Source organism: Chelon labrosus, assembly GCF_963514085.1.
Source record: "Chelon labrosus genome assembly, chromosome: 22".
Taxonomy (NCBI): Eukaryota; Metazoa; Chordata; class Actinopteri; order Mugiliformes; family Mugilidae; genus Chelon; species Chelon labrosus.
The window spans coordinates 8,748,787-8,768,075 of NC_140355.1; the positions used below are offsets into that span (position 1 = coordinate 8,748,787).

At 41.7% G+C, this 19,289-nt stretch overlaps 1 protein-coding gene across 1 annotated transcript in view; it reads right to left on the reverse strand.

Annotated features, from left to right (window-relative positions):
• The window catches only part of tnksa (tankyrase, TRF1-interacting ankyrin-related ADP-ribose polymerase a), an 86,448-nt gene extending 67,541 nt beyond the window's left edge, over positions 1–18,907 (reverse strand). Inside the window, exons 1-4 of the mRNA XM_084572479.1 lie at positions 18,387–18,907; positions 16,286–16,401; positions 13,347–13,455; positions 6,383–6,478 (exon numbers count right to left, since the gene is read on the reverse strand). Of these exons, the coding sequence (XP_084428605.1) occupies positions 6,383–6,478; positions 13,347–13,455; positions 16,286–16,401; positions 18,387–18,888 (823 nt within the window). The 5' untranslated portion in view covers positions 18,889–18,907. The remainder of the gene's footprint in view (positions 1–6,382; positions 6,479–13,346; positions 13,456–16,285; positions 16,402–18,386) is intronic.
• Positions 18,908–19,289: the final 382 nt, after the last annotated feature.

Sequence of the window (19,289 nt, forward strand, 5' to 3'; positions counted from 1 at the left end):
ACACATAACAAGATGAGATCAGGAGTACTTTGTTAAAATTACGTGACCAATTTGTGTGCCTTGGAGGCACATAACCAGTCTGTGGGAGCCCAAATTCTTGCAGGTTGGTAGGGGATGAAATACTTATTTCACTCAATCAAATGTAAATCAGTTTCTAGCCTTTATATAATTTGACTTTTTCTGGACTTTTTTATTGATTTTCTGTCTCTCTCAGTTAAAATAAACCTACCATAAAATGATACTGTTAATGTCTTGTGGGCAAACTTACAAAATCAGCATGAGTGGTAAACTTTCCACTGTATATAGCTTAATCTAGCACAGCTTGTTCCATATTCAAGACAAACCAGAATGACTTTGAGGCAGACAAAATCAACAATTAGAGAACTATGTAGGATAGATTAGCACTTACTTTTAGATCTACCAGTGGAGCCTATACCTTCACCATTCTGTTTGTTAGTACAATCAGTGTATATGACTGAAAGTTAGTGAACACCTAACCTTGGTCCTAGAGTTTGTCTTTGTGTAGACACTGGAATCTGTAAAGTACTGTGAGTGATTTCAAGTGGATAGCAGAAAGGAAATAAATGACAAATGTCAACAGGGAAAAGACGGGGAGGCTGATTATGACGTGTGAAAGACAGCCGGGGGCAAGAGGAAAAAAGACTCTAGACGACATGTCAAAGAGAAGGAGCAATGTTGAGGTCGATGTAAGGATGAGAGGTGGATGGAGTACATGCTGTAACTGAGAGCTCATTAAACCTCGCAGTAATTGATGACTGAATAAAGAGTGGACAGTGGACAGATGACGGGACACGGGAAGGAGTCGTCAAGGGCAGACACAACTTGACGAGAGTCCTAATCACTGCTTTTGGGCCAGAAAAAGATCAATCACCAATGACGGGGAAGATTTATGTGAAGAAAAATTGCCCTGATAATCGTACGTTAGCTCCTCAGGGACTTTACACATCATTAGTGTGTGTTTTCCCAAATTATTTATCAGCAGCCTGGCAAAGGGGTACTTCAGGCTCACTTGTTGGTACAGGAGCACGACAGTTGTTGGTGTAAACGAGTCTGGACTGATTCAACCAGAAGTTCAATATGATGGAGGGGGTGGATGCCGTTTTCTTCCCATTTATTTATTTCACAAACTATAGGACGTTAATGAAACACATTAAATCCGCAGTCATGTCGCGTGCTTATGATCTTCATGCTAAGCTAAGCTAATTATTGCTGGCTGTAGCTTAATATTTGCCTAATAGATATGAGTGTGGTGTAAATCTTCTCACCCAACTCTTAAAAAAAAAAAAAAGGTGAGCATCTTTCATAGCAGTACACCTGCAATTACTATTCATCATGAACAAGCTTGCTTTTAGAAACACAGGATACAGATGTAATCAGGTCCACAAATGAATGAAGATAGAAAAGGCATGGCTTTCGTAGCGGCTTTCAAGAGAAGATCTAAAGCAGCCCAGATCAAAACACTGATTGCTCATATGAAAGCTTTTCAAAGTCCAGCCACACAAACACGACTCAGCGCAAAGAGCATTTCAGTAATTAGTTAATGATATTTGAAACAGGATGTCGGGGGTAAGACAGTACAAAGAGGGGATTGTTCAAAATGCAAAGCTGGTAAGAAAATGGTGCCGTGTTCGTCAGTTTAATAGATGTGGATAATAACGTTTGAGAGAAGTTACGTTTGAAGTGAGAATGTGAATCTGTTTTCAATTTGATTTTAAAACGTGTTTTTGGTGATCCAAACACAAGCGGACAGTCAAGACGGATTGACGGATTCACTTCTGCTAGAAAGCCACATTTATTACATATTTTAGCATTCACAGTAGAAAAGATCTACGGTCAAATGTGTCCCAGACCCTCTTGGAAAGTGGTTTCAAACATCAGATCACAATGTTGCCGGAAGAACATTTGCACTTGTATTTCACACTGTCTACTTGTGTTCCATTTGCCACATTTTAAGACACATTTTGAATCCATTTATAAACAGAGCCCTGTGTAATATTTGAAAGAAATCTCACTATCGTTCCCTAACAACTAAAAATTAGATTTATAGGAAATAAAAATACACACCTGCTGAAGCGAATACACTCAAGGGTTTTGCTGTAACAACCGTTTTTGGTCTGTTATGACTAGTAGCCAATGTTTGTAAGTGTTATTGAAACTAAGTACCAAGTGAGTTTGCCAACTTGATGACTCTTCTTTACACCATCCACTGTTACATATTGTTTTAGTATTCACCACATACATCTGTGGCCACAGGGGGCACTGTTAGTTATTAAAGGTTCGTCTTGCTTCAAGTCAACTGCTCGCTGGTTTTAAAATGAATTCCATCAAAAGTTGTGCATAATTGATTAAATGGTCTACTGAAAAGTTACACTCTCATTCACCTGCTGATTGAGAGCAGGGCCTCTGGGTTGTACAGAAAATTACTTTTCTTGATCACAAAATGTAATTTTGTTCTAGCATTCCTCGACCCGCTTCACACAGACTCACAACTTTCAGCCTCCCTCCATCATCTGAACAAAGCAGTGCAAAAGCAGCTCTAGGAGTCACTGACCATTTAGTGATAAGCTAATCTCACCTGGAAACGAACAATAGACTGAACTTGCTACTCTCCAAGCTAATACACTACAAAAGCATTTTAAAGTAATGATGAGTTTCACCTCCAGCTTTTGGATGAGATTTAAGTCAATTAGTCCAATGCAAAAGCCTAACACACCCAATCAATACTGCTATACGTAGCACCGTTCCTTACTCCTTGAACTACTGCAAACGATGAAGAAGCACATTGCACGGGCTTTTGTCATCAGATATTTTATGTGGGAAGAGCAGTTGTGCATGTGAGTCAACCCCTTGGTGTGTTGTGAACACGGTTGTGTATGCAATAATGTACTTACAGAGAGAACTAAATGAATAAAGACAACACAAGCCTGCCTCGATCGGATGTTCATCCCTTTCAGGAAAAACTGCGTGACTGACTTCACAAAACTCTACAGACTCACAGATCATAGCCCATATAGTAGATTTTAGAAATTAAAACACACCGTGAAATTCCATCTGCTTTAGAAAATAAATAATTCTTTTTGTCTCCCCATTTCACATCGCCAGCCAACAGTTTATCATTTCTGAGAGCAGGCTGTTGGATATGGCAGAGCACTATAGCTAATTTATGGGTCAATATAAACTTCCATCACCGCCGACTGAAGCTGAGAGCTGTGCTGGGCTGCGGCAGTGTAGAGGAACAGAGGAGAACCTCTGAAACCTCTTTCTTGGAATTAAAAAGACTTGGCTCAAATTTTCTGCAGCCTTTACCAAACCCTCGACCGTGCAAGTCAATAATAAAACGGTCTGTCAGAGCATCGCATTAAATGCATCACTTCCTACAGTAATTACTACAGTGGAATCCCTCCAGGATGGCACGAGGTGCAAAGACAATGTAACGAGACAGTAGTTTATGTAATTAGTGTCGCCCGTTAAAAATACAATGCACATTACTTACAATATGCTGTGAATTAATTTTAATCTAACACACAAACAACAAAACCACCACAGGGTGAAGGGGCTGACGACGAGGCGCAGGCTCAGAGTAATGGCGATCAACTAGTTAACTGTGTTTTCTTTTCACCTGAATGCATCAGCCCGCCTGTGAAAACGGCAGATGCTGAAACAGGGATGATTACACTTGGCGGTCCTTGAATAACTTTTGTCTTTTTCAGAAGGCATTTTACACCCATATCTGCTTCTTTTGGAGGCTCACACACGAGCGAAACAATCTGCATTCAGTCACATTCTGTGCGCTTTATGCACTTCGCTCTATCTGTATTCATCACGCGGAGACTTTCTAATAGGTCACAGCCGACAGTGTGACATGTCGCAGCAGGATAAGCGCAGTTAATAATCTTAATAAAGGCAGCGTTCCAGTTGGATGTTTAGTTGCAGCATCCCGGCCCATGCTGCACCACTGCTGTTGCTACTGCTGACTGTTACAACCTATATATTGTGTAAAACAAAATGTGTTGTAATTCCAAATTATCTTTTACCCCCACACAGACATTTAATGGTGACTTAGGCCCCTGATAAAAAAAAAATTGTATTCAATCTGAATGTGTTCATGTATGAGTGGGGGATATTGTTTAAAAGCAAACTAACAAACTAACTTTAAGCAGTTGCTGTTGGCAATGTAGGCCTGGATGAAGAGGCAACTACACTGAATTACTTGGGGTATATGGATTTGTAATTGATATCAAGAGATAATTATATCATCTGGAGGTACACAGTATGTCTGACTAAGTCTAAAAATGTGTGCATTTCATCTGCGTGTTCGGGTTAGGGTTTGAACTGCCTTTGAGCAGAAGGAGCTTAAGTAAATTCACTGTCTCCATAAACTGTGTGTCACAGGCACCGCTGCTGTTGCTACTAGTGACTGTGCTGATAAATGAACAACAAGGAAACCCACGGTAAGTAAATTCCTGTTTAGTTCAGAACACCCGTCCTTTCTTTCGCCGAATGCAGTACGTCGATCTCCAGGTGCGTCGCAGTTTGAAAACCTTTGGGCAAATACACTGCGACACTGGCTATGCTGTGGCTGATAGGTAAATAGTGCACACACCAATATGTAAAAAAAGACCTGTATGTGCATATGCAAAAAAGTCTGTACAGACGTTTATGAGAACATTACCCGTAGTTTACCTCTGTAAACATTTTCCAAATGAGCTTATGGTTTATTTTGTAATTTATAGACCAATTTACAGTAAAATAGACAAAAACACTGGGTATGCTTTAGGGCACTTCAACCTAATGATTGATATATGGATATGCATGGTGTCCTCGGTGGATCTTCTCAGTCAGATCCACCCTTTGCTCTTCTCCAACTCCACCTACTTGTCAAAATATGATCACTTCAAACTCAAGATGACAGCTATCCACACGCCAAAGGGTGTCGTCACAACAGCTATGTCAACTCATTCCATGCAGCCGAAAACAATCACACATACGCACATTTATTTAAGATTACAGGGTAGGGTAAATATTTCATGCACAGACCAAACTCCACTGTTGAATCTTCTAAATTTACTGCTAATGAATCACGTCATTTGACAGCTCCACTGCAAAACCTGTATAAGGGCCAATCCTGAAATGGGGTAAAGGAAATGGGGCAAACTGCAACATGTGTTGCAATGATCAATAATTTGGGCACAAACAACCTCGTGTTTTGACACAGCACAGGTTCACTGCTGTGGTACCTTCACGTTTATCTCATTTACCACGGGCCGAACAAGGGAAGCGGATGATGTAATCCAGTGTAAACACACAAGTGGGGCAGCAAAAACGTTTTTAGAGTTTGTATCAACACAAAGTAAAAGACAGTGGAGGCAGAAAGCGTTTTTAATTTTTAAAATTCTCTTTACCCGTGCGCAACTGCAAACAAACGAAAAAAAAACAGGCTAATTCAGTTCAATACGAACGCCGTCTTTCAACCTTTCTGATCTGAGGACAACGTGAGGTAAGCACTCATCAGTCAGTGTAACACCACATGACATTTACAAATACAGAGCAGAGTGAAGAGGTGATGGTGATGATTTGCAGAGAGGAGAGTCGGAAATTCGGTTTAAAACAAAATCATCTAGAGAACGTGCACCTTTATGCAGTCGGCACTAGGCAGTGAGTACCTGCAGATGGATAATTAAGGAGAAACTGCCCAAAAAATAAAATTAGGCTAAGATAATTTATTTAAAAAAATATATATATATATATATTATTTTTTTTTTTTTAAATTAGTTCCTCATTTAAACCAGTGGCTCTTCTACCACTGAATAGGTGGAATGAGTCCTCCTGCCTTTAAGAGGTCGTAACAATGAAAGAAGCAGTAATGAGCTTTGGTTTCCAGAATCCCACATTTGTCAATAAAACTCTCGACTGAGTTTGAGGGTTTTGGGTCTTTCATTTATTTGTTTGAATGGTTTAAATACCCATTTCTGCTGCTTCCCTGGCTTTGGATGAAAAAAAAAAAAAAAGAAAAGTGTTGGCCTTCGAACTCTCATGGAAACTGAAGCGGGAACCTGATGATGATGATGAAAGATAGAAAGAGAGCCAAACAAAGAAAATGGATGGAGGGACAGTCTTGGATGAAAAGACTAAATGACAACGGTGATGAGTGCATGAGCAGCACAGCCTTGCCAAATCAGAGCGTGATAGACAAAGGTGACAGAGAAGGGTGAGACAGATTGCAGCTCTCGATGATGAAATGAATGTTGGTTGAAAGTTGAGAACATAATGTGCAGGAACAGATGAATGGCACAAGATTGAGCATGACAATAACACAAGCAATCTGTGTGTGTGTGTGGTGTGTGTGTAGTGTTTGACAGACCTGTAAGCACAGCCTTGGCGGAGGGTTCAGCCAGGTCCAGGGCGGACTTGCCATCAGTGTTGCGGATGTTGGGGTCGGCTCCGTGCTGCAGTAACACTGTGCAACAACAGGGCAGACACAGACAGTAGCTGAGCTCCTGGACTGACATACAAACTCCCCGACATACACCTCCTCCCAGTCCACCTCCTGCTCCTCCTGCCGCTACTGTGGAACCACATCCTGCTCCATAAACTGCCCTTCCTGAACCTCCTCGCTTTTCTACCACTTGCTCCTCTGCCGTCCCTCCTGTTCCTCCTCTGGTTGTGTCTCCTGGCTCTCCTGCCAGTCCTTCTGACAGTCCTGCTTCACATTTCTCTCCTCCTCCAGCTGCTCCTCCTCTGTTGCTAGCGCTGCTCCCTCGGCTGCCCCTGGCTGCCCCTGTCCTGCGAGCCATGCTGCTCATGTAAACAGACATGCCACAACAAAAGCAGCGGAACGCTACGCTACACCACACCGCCGGAGAAACAGCAGATCTAACAAAACAGCTACGTGACAAGCCACGAAACACATCACACTTCCACGGATGAGGGAGGGACGGCTGTGATTTGGCTAAGAAGATAAGTAAAATTGAGTGAAGGAGGGAGAGGCGAGTGACTACAGCTAATCGAGGCAGCGACAGCGACGAGGCGGGCAGGCAGTGCGAGTGGAGAGACTCTCGCCTCTCCGACTGACTGAGCGATGCAGCGGAGAGCAAGATGAGAGAGGAGGAGAGGAGGGGGGAGGATGGGATGGGGAGGGGAAGGGGGCAGAGAGTCAGAGAGGATGGGAGATGTAGAGGACAAAAAGAGGGAAGGAAACAAAATAAGAGAGCTTGATCGCACAAAAAAGATGAAGAGAAGAGAAGAGAAGAGAAGAGAAGAGAAACCATTAAACAGGTATGAGCTGAATAACAAACTCTGCCTGTGCTCATTTTTTTTTTGTAAATGAGCTCTGTTGAGGGCGCTAATGTCAATACTCTCACTGCCTTCCTCTCCACTTCACTTCCCACTATCGTGACTGCTGAGCAGCTCCCAGTGCTCATGCCCTTTGACTTGTTCACGCTTCAAACTACTCTGCTTAAACCCAGCAGAGAAGAACAGGAGATAACCAGGCATGTGCATATGTGTGTGCGCCTCTGCCCCAGCAATGACGCAGACCTTAGTCACCCACTCGCCCCTCAACAAAAATATGATTTAGCTCTGCAGCAATCCCACACAGACACACACTGATACCGACATCGGGAGAATAAAGCTATGCCCATACTGAAGTGGAAAGAGAGAAGTGACAGTCTGGTGCACGGCCGCTCGGTCTAATACGTTCAGTACACACAGGTTTGAACTGTTCATAACTCCTGCCATCCAGTCTGTACCATTTCTAATTCATTCGCAGTTGTCAGCGTCTAATTCTGTGTTCAGTTTAGTCTGTAATGTGCACGGCTTTCCTGTAATAGCTGCAAAAGCCCTCTCTGAACAACCCAAATCCCTTTTTATACAGGATTAGTTTTCAGGACGATGTCAGATTTGCAGCAGTTATCTTATGACTGTCTGCCATGCCTGTGACCAATCAGTAATTTCTACAAAATTATGATGAACTCAAAGGTGCTGCAGCCAAATTTTCTCAGTGTGCTCCATCTTCACGGTAAAAGGCGCTACTTTGGCTCCTATCTGGTCTGGGTTAAATTTATTATTATGTCTATTATTATTTGGGCAGAAGAGACCTCACATAATAAAGATAAACTCCCCCATGCTATCACAGTTAGTAAAAGCTATAAAAAGAGATAGAAGAGCTTTTAACCCACTTTAGAAATAGCAATCTATTGTGTGAACTCTCAAGGTAGCAAATAAATGCATGAAACACCTGCAAACTGAAAGAAACTGACTGACAGGAAAATACTCAATAAAAACGCCAAGAATAAACTGCCATTTCAAAGCCTCTTTATCTGGCAAAAATGCCAATTATTTTCCTTTTTCCGGCTCCTCAAGTGAGAAGTTTTGTCTGTGAGAAATCACTGCTGTGTAATCTTTAAAATGTCCAATTTAAATATTTCATTTTGGGCTTTAAGGAATTGTGATGTCAACACGTTTCTGACATTTAAGTAAACGAGGAGAAAATGAATTGACAACCAAACGATTACTATTTGCAACCTTAGCTGGATGTTTCAACGGTATTTTATCCTTTAAAGCAGCCCTGGACAAGACATCTCACAACTTACAGACTGAAATCAAACGCAAGCAATAGTCTCTTATAACATGGGAGATAAACAAACAAAACAAGATTGGTCTAAGGGTATCCTGAGATAGATACTAGGTTTAGTTGGACTTATTTCAAATTGTCAGCCCTCCATCTTCATCTTACGAAGATCAGGAAAAATCCTAAGAAAATAAAATCCACCCATAAACGTGTCAGTTACTATTCATATTAATAACCAATAAAACTACTGAGGACACAGTTAACTCTGTACTGAAATGCCAATAGAGACCACTGTTTTAAAACTAACTGTACTACTGAATTTGAATTTCAAAAATCTCCCCATCCCAATTTTGTTGATGAGATTTTCTCCAGATCCTGATCGTGGATACTTGCAGGCCTAGTAATAATTTCTTATTCAAGATGTCTCAACAGCAGAGAAGAGGACAGAGCATCCATCATGCGGGGCGGAATTTACAGTCAAATCCGAGCTGATTTGAGTCTCGTTCTGCTGCTAAATCTCTAAACTGGCAGGATGACAGGCTGCTAAAACTCGGTCCAATAAACAAGCCACTAGGCATCATGTTGTTTTTGTATACATGCCTTAGTCCACTTGTAGCTGTGCAGTTAGTTAGAAAACCAAGCAAACCCAAAATGTCTTTTCTGGTTCACAACAAAGAAATTTACAACAATCTATAATGTTAATAATAATAACAGTCTGAAAAAACTAATGATTTTAGTGATTGTGGAGGTCAGTCTGAAGGTTTTACAACCCTCAGGCACTGGAGGTGTCAGGTAACTGGAATGAATGCGCACACCTAACAGCCTTAAAACACCAAGACAACAGCCGGTCGTTTTCTGATGATGGGCTGACTGTGTCCACTGTGTCCTGCGCCACTGACAACAGTCGGACCTCTGTAAGCAGCCTTTCAGCCAAAACAACATGTTGAACTGGTGGCAGAATGAGTCGGTGAGAGAGAGCTAGATGGTTAGAATGAAAGAACTGTAGACCATATGTACGACCTGACTGCTGGCCGGTTATTTTTCGTGTTGCATCCAAGTGCAACTTTTTGGTCCTGAAACGGGACGGGATGCAACATCAGAGTCTGTCTTTCTATGCAATAGTTCTTTGACGTCGGTTGGTGTGTTCACATCTAAACGTGCTGTATAGTGATTTTATACTTCTTTTTAACTAAACTGCCTGGACTGTTGGTTTATGCACAAATGGCCAAATAAAGAACCTTGAACCTTGAAGAAAATGTTTATGTTGTACCATATCCCCAGTGGAATGACTTGTGCTACATCATTTGATTTGCAAAGGCCAAGTTCGAAATTGATTTTTAACAAAAATAAAGACTCTAACTGTCATCGGTATTTTAATTCAATTGAGTACTAACTTTGAAATATCTGAGTTGTCTTTCGCTTATTTCTTCCTGAAAAACATCCCCATGACTTCAGTCAAGGACATACACAGCTAGGAGGATGATGATAAGTGGAAATGTGCATTGCACTCTTCTTTTCAGCCAGAGATAGAAGTATGGATGTGTTATTTGAGGATGGGAGCTGTGAAGGTGTAAGCTTTTCAAATAATCTCTAGCAACCTGATAATATGACCTGAAAATACTTGGCTTTTGAACCTGTAGCAAATGACACATTCATCCTCTTCTTGCTTCAAGAACTCGTTAACTGTATTTTGTGGAAGTGGAAGCACTTCACTAATGGGCCAATCAGAGCAGTGTGACTGTATGTTTCTTTCACATAAGCCACCTAGACAACAGACTCTCGAATATTTTTTTTTATTGTGGATCTGGATCAATCTAAAAATATTTTACAAGTTCTAGTCACAAATCATTTAGGAAGTTTGTGACAGACATGAAAAGGGAGTGCTCTGACGTTTTAAAGTCAGACATTTTAAAGTAGTTTATGAGCTTTGTTTTTATTTCTGTGTAGAACAAGCCCTGATGTGCACAACTGCACAACACTGCAACACAAATCGCATCAACTGCAATTGGTCCTCTTGGTGGGACGGCCAGGCAAGCACAGAGGATTCACCAGTTAATTGATTCAATGGTCATCCACACCAGCTCCTCTGACTTCATCCTTTTTTTGCGTTGCAGTCATTCCAGCAACCTTTCAGCTAAATATACTATTTGAAGCGCTCAAAGAAACTCAGTGACATAGAAACACAACCGCCAATCAGCAAGTGGCTCAGACACACCAGTGCACAGGTATACATTTCCATAACGGTATAGACCATGTGTATAGCGCCTACTCTGTACATCTACAAGCCAGCCTGTAGGAGGGAGGTGGTAAAGGTGATGGAAAAGATGATGCAGCAGGTGCTATTTCACTGTCAGCTGTTAAAACAGAGGATGATCCCATCCTGTATAAAGACGCTGAGCCAGCTGTCAGACGGGAGTGAAAGATATGGGGGGAAAATTGCAACTATCTTGATTGTTCAGCCCTACTGTACAGCAACTACTGTACTACATAAGAAGCAATGCTAAAAATACGTCCCTAATGAATTCATGAAGCACGAAATAGCTTGGGAATATCAACATATCTCTGCAAAATTAATTTTTTTTGCATTGTGTTGTGCCTTTTTGAAAGCTTTTAACGTGAAGTACTGTTCAGACTGAAAATCAATAGCACACAAGAGTGAGTGAAGTCAAATCTTTTAGCTCAAATTCAGTCTCATTCATAATTATTGATAAATCAATAGCTGACCAGCTGCCCTGGCAACAGGATGAAGTCTGTGCTCAGGGATCATCGGACCTCCACAAAGCAGATTTTCATGGCCCAGATGTTCTGCAGCACAACATTTCCTCCTTGCTGTTCTCAAAACAAGGTGTCGGCGAGTTATCATTGCAGTCATTTGTTGTTATTACTCACACGGAGCAGTGCCTTTTCCATGAATATCAAAGAGATTATTGTCTGCCATACAGCGTTGACATTTATCATGCTGTTGGCAACTGTCCTCAGGGAACAGTTTCACAACCTCTCTACTTCTCTGTTGAATTAAATCTACATTGGTATCGACTCATTTACAGTAAAATCCACATTAATCAACACTGGTACCCCAGGCCCTGTGTGTTGCTCTTCACACACGGCAGTAAAAATAACAAATTTTCTGCTGCGTTATGTTGGGAAGGTGTCTGTACAGACTAGGGGTGCAACGGTATTTGTATTCGTCCTGCGGTGACACGGTACGGGCGTCACGGTTTGGTGCATGCAGTCATACGGCGAATACGTCTGAGTGAGTAGCTATTACAAAAAAGAAAAAGTGGAGTCCTCACTTCAATCCAGGTGACAGTAGTGAGCCTAAAAGTTGCCAGCAAATGTTATTAGCCTAGAGAAGAAGAAAAAAGACGAAGAAGAAAAGTAATGCAGAGTGTGGAGCATAGATGTACTGGAGAAGTGTGGAGCTGGAAGAGCTGCCGGCTTCATTTAAATCACCTGAGTGGGAACTCTTTGGTTTCCTGGTGCAACATAACGGCCGGACCGGACAAAGACTGTCTGCCGACGATGTTTTGCGGAGGTGTGGTACGTCGCTGGAAACACGTCAAACATGCTAACGCACATAAGACGGCATCACCCTGATAAGTCTGTCACTAGTGCGAGGAAAAAATCGTGTGTGCAACAAGTTAGTTTAGTTTCTTATAATGAAGTCACCAAAGTTGCCAGTTGCTACCTGACTACCTCAGTTTATCCCTACAAGAAATTGTGCTTTTTCTTTTCCTCTGTATGAACAAGATGAATGAATGGTATGAGAACCCTCCTAATGCATTTGTTTTATGTTTTATTCTATTTTTTACTTTTATAACAGGAGATGTTTTTTAGTTTTTTCAGTCCATTGGTGTCTGTTCAAAATAAATAAAAAAAGCTAGTTTTATACACGTGTGTGTTTTTGTTGCTTTTTTTCCCGTTGTACCGAACCGTACTGAACCGTACAGAACCGTGACCCCCCCACACCGAGGTATGTACCGAACCGTGACTTGTGTGTACCGTTACACCCCCAGTACAGACTACTTTGTTCAGTAAATTAGTGTTGCTGGTGAAAACAGTCTGGCCAGCAACTTTCGCTTCTGCTGCAGACGGCTGGCTGTGATGACCAGAGAGATGAACAGAGGTCAGAGCCAGTTTGGACTGAAGGGACCGAATACTTTAGTATTACTTTGCAGCGCTTATCTCTCATCTGTAATGTGAATTCCCACTAAGGCAAGGGGATCAGTGTACTTTTGTCCCCTGCGTAGGGGAAAAGTAGCAACACAGTAACAGCAATAGAAAGGTTATTTGCTGATTTACGCTTCACAGGAAATCGGAGCTTACAGTCTATAGGGGGTTTATTACAGCTTCAAAAACCACTGCATGATAATACAAAGCTTCGAGATGCGACTCTGGAACAATGGGGGACAGAGGCATCTGAAGATACACACACGATTGACTTCAATGACAAAGCAGAATTTAATATCTATAATTAAGCTATGGCATTATAAACAGAAATTAGAATGTGTATTTACATCAGCCCTTCACTGTACCCAAAGGGACAATGCAATACCAGCATGCTATCACACCAACCAGTGACAGTGATAGATGTTTTTCGTTCCCGACCGATTCAATCACACCTTCAAACATAATAATGTCTTTTAAACATACTGACATTCGCTGTCTAATCAAGACACATGAGCGAGAACGTACTCCGAGACAACGTGTGCGGTTGTTTGATCTGAATTTTTCCTGTGTGTTTTTGCGTGCTCACCTATACAGACGTCTATCTTGCCTTTGATGGCAGCTTCGTGTAGCGGCGTGTAGTTCCAGTTGTCTCGAGCATTAGAGTCCGCCCCTTGACACAGCAACAAGGAGACCACCTACAAAAAAAAAAAAGATTCAGGACACATGCATTTACATTTTTTGTCATAAAACAATGTCGGCACCTCCTCTATTTAAATCACTAAAGTCTCAGCCCTCTATGCCCCCACGGACAAACTCAGAGCATCATCCGTTCCCATTGATTAATTCAGTTCAAAGTGGTTCACAGGACTCTTGTTTCCAAAGTTCACAGACCAAAGCCTCCCCTATTCATATGCACTAGTCTTGCCAAGTCTTAATACGTGCCCAGACATTTTTAATGCTCTCTCAAATGGTGCAAAAACTGATAAATAGCAATCTAAAATATTAAACGTCAAATGGAACTCAAATCCTTTGACAGCTCCGTTTGGGGAAGATATCTGTCCTATGTGGGGAGAACCGGTATTTACCAGAAGGAGTTGCATCTCCTTTAATGTTGCTGTCAGCCTCTTGACACCCTCCCTGACCAGTTTTGTCTTTTCATCAGTTATTGGGTGACATCTTGTTATTGATAGAGTCCCTGTTGTGTCATCTTTTCTCCACTTGTTGGTAACAATCTAAAAAGTGACACCTCAAAACTTGGTAGCCCTAACCTGAGCAATACCTTTCAACGGTGAGATCCCTGTGGCTCTTATATTAGCATTAAACTAAAAAGATCTGAGAAATTCCGACAGGAACAGCTGAGATCAGAGTCACTTCAGGTGAAGACAGGTGTGTAAAATTTCACACAAACTTGACAAGACGTTGATTCTGAACACAGCCTGAATTATAAAAGCACGTGCACACTTTTGCAGCTCGCTATACATTTTTATTGTAATATTATTTTTTTCTGAAATGTGTCACTTCAGTTTTCAGCAGCTTCCTAATATTGTGTAGGTCTCCCTTGTGTTTTGACAGTTGTAACTCATCAGAGAATGGACATGGGTCTTCTGAGGGTGTCCTGTGGTGTCTGGTAACAGAATGTTGTTAGTGGGGGCCTTTGGGTCCTATTGGTTGAGGGGAGGGGCCTCTGTAAATCCAGATACTTGATCAGTTTGGGATCTAGTGAATTTGGAGGCCAGGTCAACACCTTGTGCTGTTTTTCATGTTGTTTTGAGTTGTTCCCAAACTGTGTGTGTGTCTGTGTCAAACTGCATCCTGCTGGGGATGGCAGCTGCCATCTAGGAGTGTCATTGCTATGGGGTGGAGGTGGCTGGCCTGGTCTAGGTTGGTGGTACACATCTAAATAACAAACGAATGCCATTGAATTGTCCCAAGATGGTCAATGTTATTTACTTTACCTGTCAGTGGTTTTAATGTTGTGCCTGATCAGTGTAGGTTGTACTTTGTAGGTTAAAGCTTAATGATATGTAATCTTTTCACAGGACATTACGCAGAAAAACTGCACAACATCACCAGGTCGGTCCAGCAGAGCGTGCTCCAACACCATTATTCATAATATATGTCTGCAGCACATGTCGCAGATGTATCACAGCTTAACAGAGGGTGATGCAGAGTCAAGCGGCGCCTTCATAATGAGTTGTGATCTAGTTGGTGAAAGACATTGCCGTTAATAAATAATGATCCCATCATTTCCCCCTCTCCTTACAACTAACATAATCCCGTCACCCATGCTCATCACATCCGTTTGCTGTGGTACTAAGGTAACTAGCCCTCCAAAGTGTATCAGTATCGGCTGATGTATTGTATAAATATCAGATTTTTTTTCTCACTAGAAAGTGATATCTATCCCCAAAGTGTCTGCTGGACTCCAATGTGTATATAGATAGACATTTCTCTTTTTATGTCCTCTGTAGCTGTTTTTAGGTTGACATTTGTGTCAGTTGCTGTTTATATAATCATACTAGTGATTCATTTGTCTTAATGTGATTAAGTAGTGCTGCATTGTCCTTATGCCAGTAAATCCTAATAAAGCAGTAAACACTTGTTTAGAAGCAGGTGGTTGCAAAATTTGAGGAGTAATCTAAACCCATTTTTTCCCGTTAATTGCTTACTAAACTCAGTTTTTAACTTAACAAAATACTGCTGTCAGCACCTCTGTGTTTAATGTGGTATATTTAGCCTAAATACTGATTTAAGAGTGAAATATCTGATCAAAGAGTATGTATACAAAACTAAGAATCACACCAATCCCTCAGTGCCAATGCTGTCAGTTTGTAAAATGGATAGACTCCACATTCCCAGAGCCAGCCATGATCAAAAGCTGCCAAGGCACACACCTTCAGCCAAATCGTCTTTCCTCACAAAATGTGTTCAACTCACAACTGAACCCCTTTCAGAGCCTTGGCAGTGTAGAATCCAAGTAAGTGGCTTCAGTTTGGACAGTAGCTCTCATCAAAATGCTAATCATTGCCGCACTAGGACACTTGCAAGGTTGCAAAGTGCTTTCCAACACAGCTCTAAAAGCCTCTAAAACATCTGAAACTGGGCACGTTGCACTGGTCCCCGTGGTTAAGAGCCAAGGGAACCGAAATAATTCGCACATATGTCACAGGCAATACGCAGCAGGATTAGACATGAGCAGAATATCAAGGTTGGAACGACAGTAAACATGCAGGTGTTCTCAATGTGATCTTGAAGGCTGACTGTGCACAACACAGTTAACAGACAAAGAGGCCACGTACGCCTTGTTCGAGAGCGTTATATCTTTTGCACCAATAGTAACCGTCTTTACATTTTGATCACCATTCTTTCTGGATTGTACCGATTCCCATGTCAATTATGGGGGAATAGAGAGGTTTATTTAAGTCTCGTGCTTCACCTAACATCCACTAAATGATCATACCACAGTGAAAACACAGTGACAAAATAAATCAAAATAGATTGAAACGTTACAGTTTGAACTCTCACCTCGGAATGACCGAACGAGCAGGCATTGTGCAGCGGGATCAGACCCCCGTCATCTCGAGCGTGCACGTTAGCGCCCGTCTGAAGCAGGTGGTCCACCACATCTTTCCTACCAAAGCCTGAGACAGAGTTGATAAAAGCAGAATTAAAAAGCCAGCGCGCTAAAACGCACTCACTTAATATATCAGTCCTGCACTAAATCCCGCTTCACGATTGTTATAATGTTCAGTTTATGTTGAAACAGTGTAAGAAAGGCGGTAAATCAAATCACTGTATTGAATTAAACTAAGATTTAGTGTGAGACTGTAAGACAGTAGAATGCATTCGTTTTCAGTAGTGTACTTAATGAACTGCCAAATTAGTGTCAGTCAGTTATTAATCCATCTTATTTTACAGATTTCTATGCAGTTCATTTTAAGTTCTGCTTTACATCTTTCACACTCTTTACACTCCTCTTTTTCATCTTCAAGAATCAATATTTGTTTCTAATTAATACTGAGCACGTTTTTTTCTATTTACTGATTTTAAAAACTGTTGAACAAGTGAAGATTGTTCTGTCTTTATTACAAACATCCTGAGTAATTCAAGAGCATCAGTTCAGGCGAATAATGACGATGGGAAGGCCTGTGATCAAACAGCTGAGAATTTTTAACATCAATTTTGTTAAAAGTGCCTCAGTGTTTGAACAGGAAGGGCCAGAGTCGACTCTGAGGTGACTGAGGTCTTCAAACGTCTGATGGACAATGTTGAAGATGTTTAATGAATCTGTGGTGGTCAGGGGCTTCCTGTATGCCGCTGCATGCTGGGGCAGTAGGCTGAGAGTGGCTAATAGACTCAACAAACTGATTCGCAAGGCCAGTGATGCTGTAGCGGTGGAACTGGACTCTTTGACCACAGTGTCAAAGACAGATGACCACAGAAGGAGGTTATTCCTGCCTGTGGCCATCAAACTTCATAACTCCTCTCGCTGAGTGTTGGTCACTCTTAACACTTCATACTCTGTTGTAATTTCTTTTTAACCATTTTACCTCTGCAAATTGCTTTTTTTATTCTATTTGTATTTGAGTGTCAGGCTGCAACTGTCACATTATGGGAGCAACAGCAACAAAACAATTTCCTTGAAGGATTAATAAAGTATTCTGATTCTGACAGTCAAGCTGAACTGAAGCGAAGACGAGTGTTTTTAAAAGCCGTGGATATTTGATTTGATTCATGTATTCTCTACATTTTGACAGCGGCAAACGCGTATAATTAAGAAGTTAAAATCAAATTTATGTCACGTTGATGATGTTGTCCATCTGCCTCAGTATGATATTTGCATTCTGGAAAAGCTGCTAGGCTAAATGTCACAGCCCAATGGGCTGGTCAGTAGCTTAATTTAAATATAAACCAATTCATATTCTGTAGACAATGACTATTTTTTGAAAAATTATTCTTCAGCATACTGGGATGTGTCGTTGTATTCTGCATTTACAAATAAAATTCAGGTAATTTTAACAAATGTTAGCTAATCACCGATTCAATGATTTAATCGCTGATTTAAGTGTATCTATCCAAACCTTACACACACTTGACAAAACCGTTTCCAAATTTTCAGAAAATTAAAATACAAATCAGTCTACACAATTATTATTATTAGCAACCAGTATTAAAAGAAACAACATTACACAAATTCAGTGCATTTACAGTGTTACGAACATTATTTCAGTATGCTGGCCTCTGTTCCTGACAAATCAGTGTCTGCAGATGAATTGATCATGAACTGGTTTTCAATTTCAATAAGACCTATTCCCATCCCTTTCTAGTTGAGACAGGGATGGGAAAATGCTTTCGATAACAAGAGAAAAAACATGACACATTTTCTTGAAATGTATAAAAACATGTTTTGCACAATTAACAGAAGATCATGTTCATCTCTACTCGTGCATGTTAAATTTGGGATAAAAACTCTGACCAGTGTAAAACATACAGCTTACGGTTCTTGCAACTTATGTATCCTGTATTAAAGTGTTAGCTGTTCTCTGGTCAGTCTTTACTTGAACTCTGCTTCCGACTGTACGAACAGCCTGACAATGAGACTAATTTGTTTATTTTCTGTGGTTACCTGCAGCGAAGTGCAGGGGTGTCGACTTGCGTCCAGCCATGTCTTTGGCGTTCACATTCACCGCATCCACGACTTTCTTCACCCGAGAAACGTCCCCGTTTCGACAGGCTTCAAACAGCTCCCTAAAAGTCCCGTTTGCACCGCCGCTCCCGCTACTGTTGTTACACGGGTTACCACTGCCCGAATCGGGGGTGGAGCTGGGACTGGTCCCGCTACCCTCGGTGTTGGTTGGAGAGCTAGCACTGCTGCTAGTGCTGCTGCTGTTGCTGCTGCTGCTGCCTCCGGCAGCGAGGGCCAGAGCTGGGGAGGTGGCGGTGGGAGAAGCCGGGGTTACCTCACAGTCAGCCGTGTTCTCCATTCCGACAGGGTGGGGAAGCGAGGAAGCATCGTCGGCGGGTGTCGGCGGAGAGCCAGGCGGAGTGACGGGGAGAGAGGAGCCGCGGGGAGGGGAGGACAACAGGGAGTTTGGTTGCTGCTGAGAAGAGCGACGAGGCGTCGCCATTTTCACAACAGTCCCCACTAGCAACAAAAACACCGCTGACAGTTTCCTGTCAGAAAATCCCAACTTCCGGTCTTCTTTATTGGAATTCGTTTACAAGAGGTCACTCGTAGCAACGGTTGCTAAGCCACGTGTGCTGCCCGCGATGACGTCACTCAGTCACTTCCTTTGATCTTTTTTTTTGGCTTTGAAGGTGCCCACGATGTTAACTCAGACATACTTATAGCTTAGGTAGGACACTTATTCTGCTAGTGTAGGACTTAACTGCTTAGCTTACAAACCGGAAATTATCACAGGTAATTGTTTGGTATACAGTCAGTAACACAGCAATACGGTATTTAGTAGCCTAAAACAATATTCAGTAATATAGTAATAACAGCCACAATGCAAAGAGAAGCAACCCC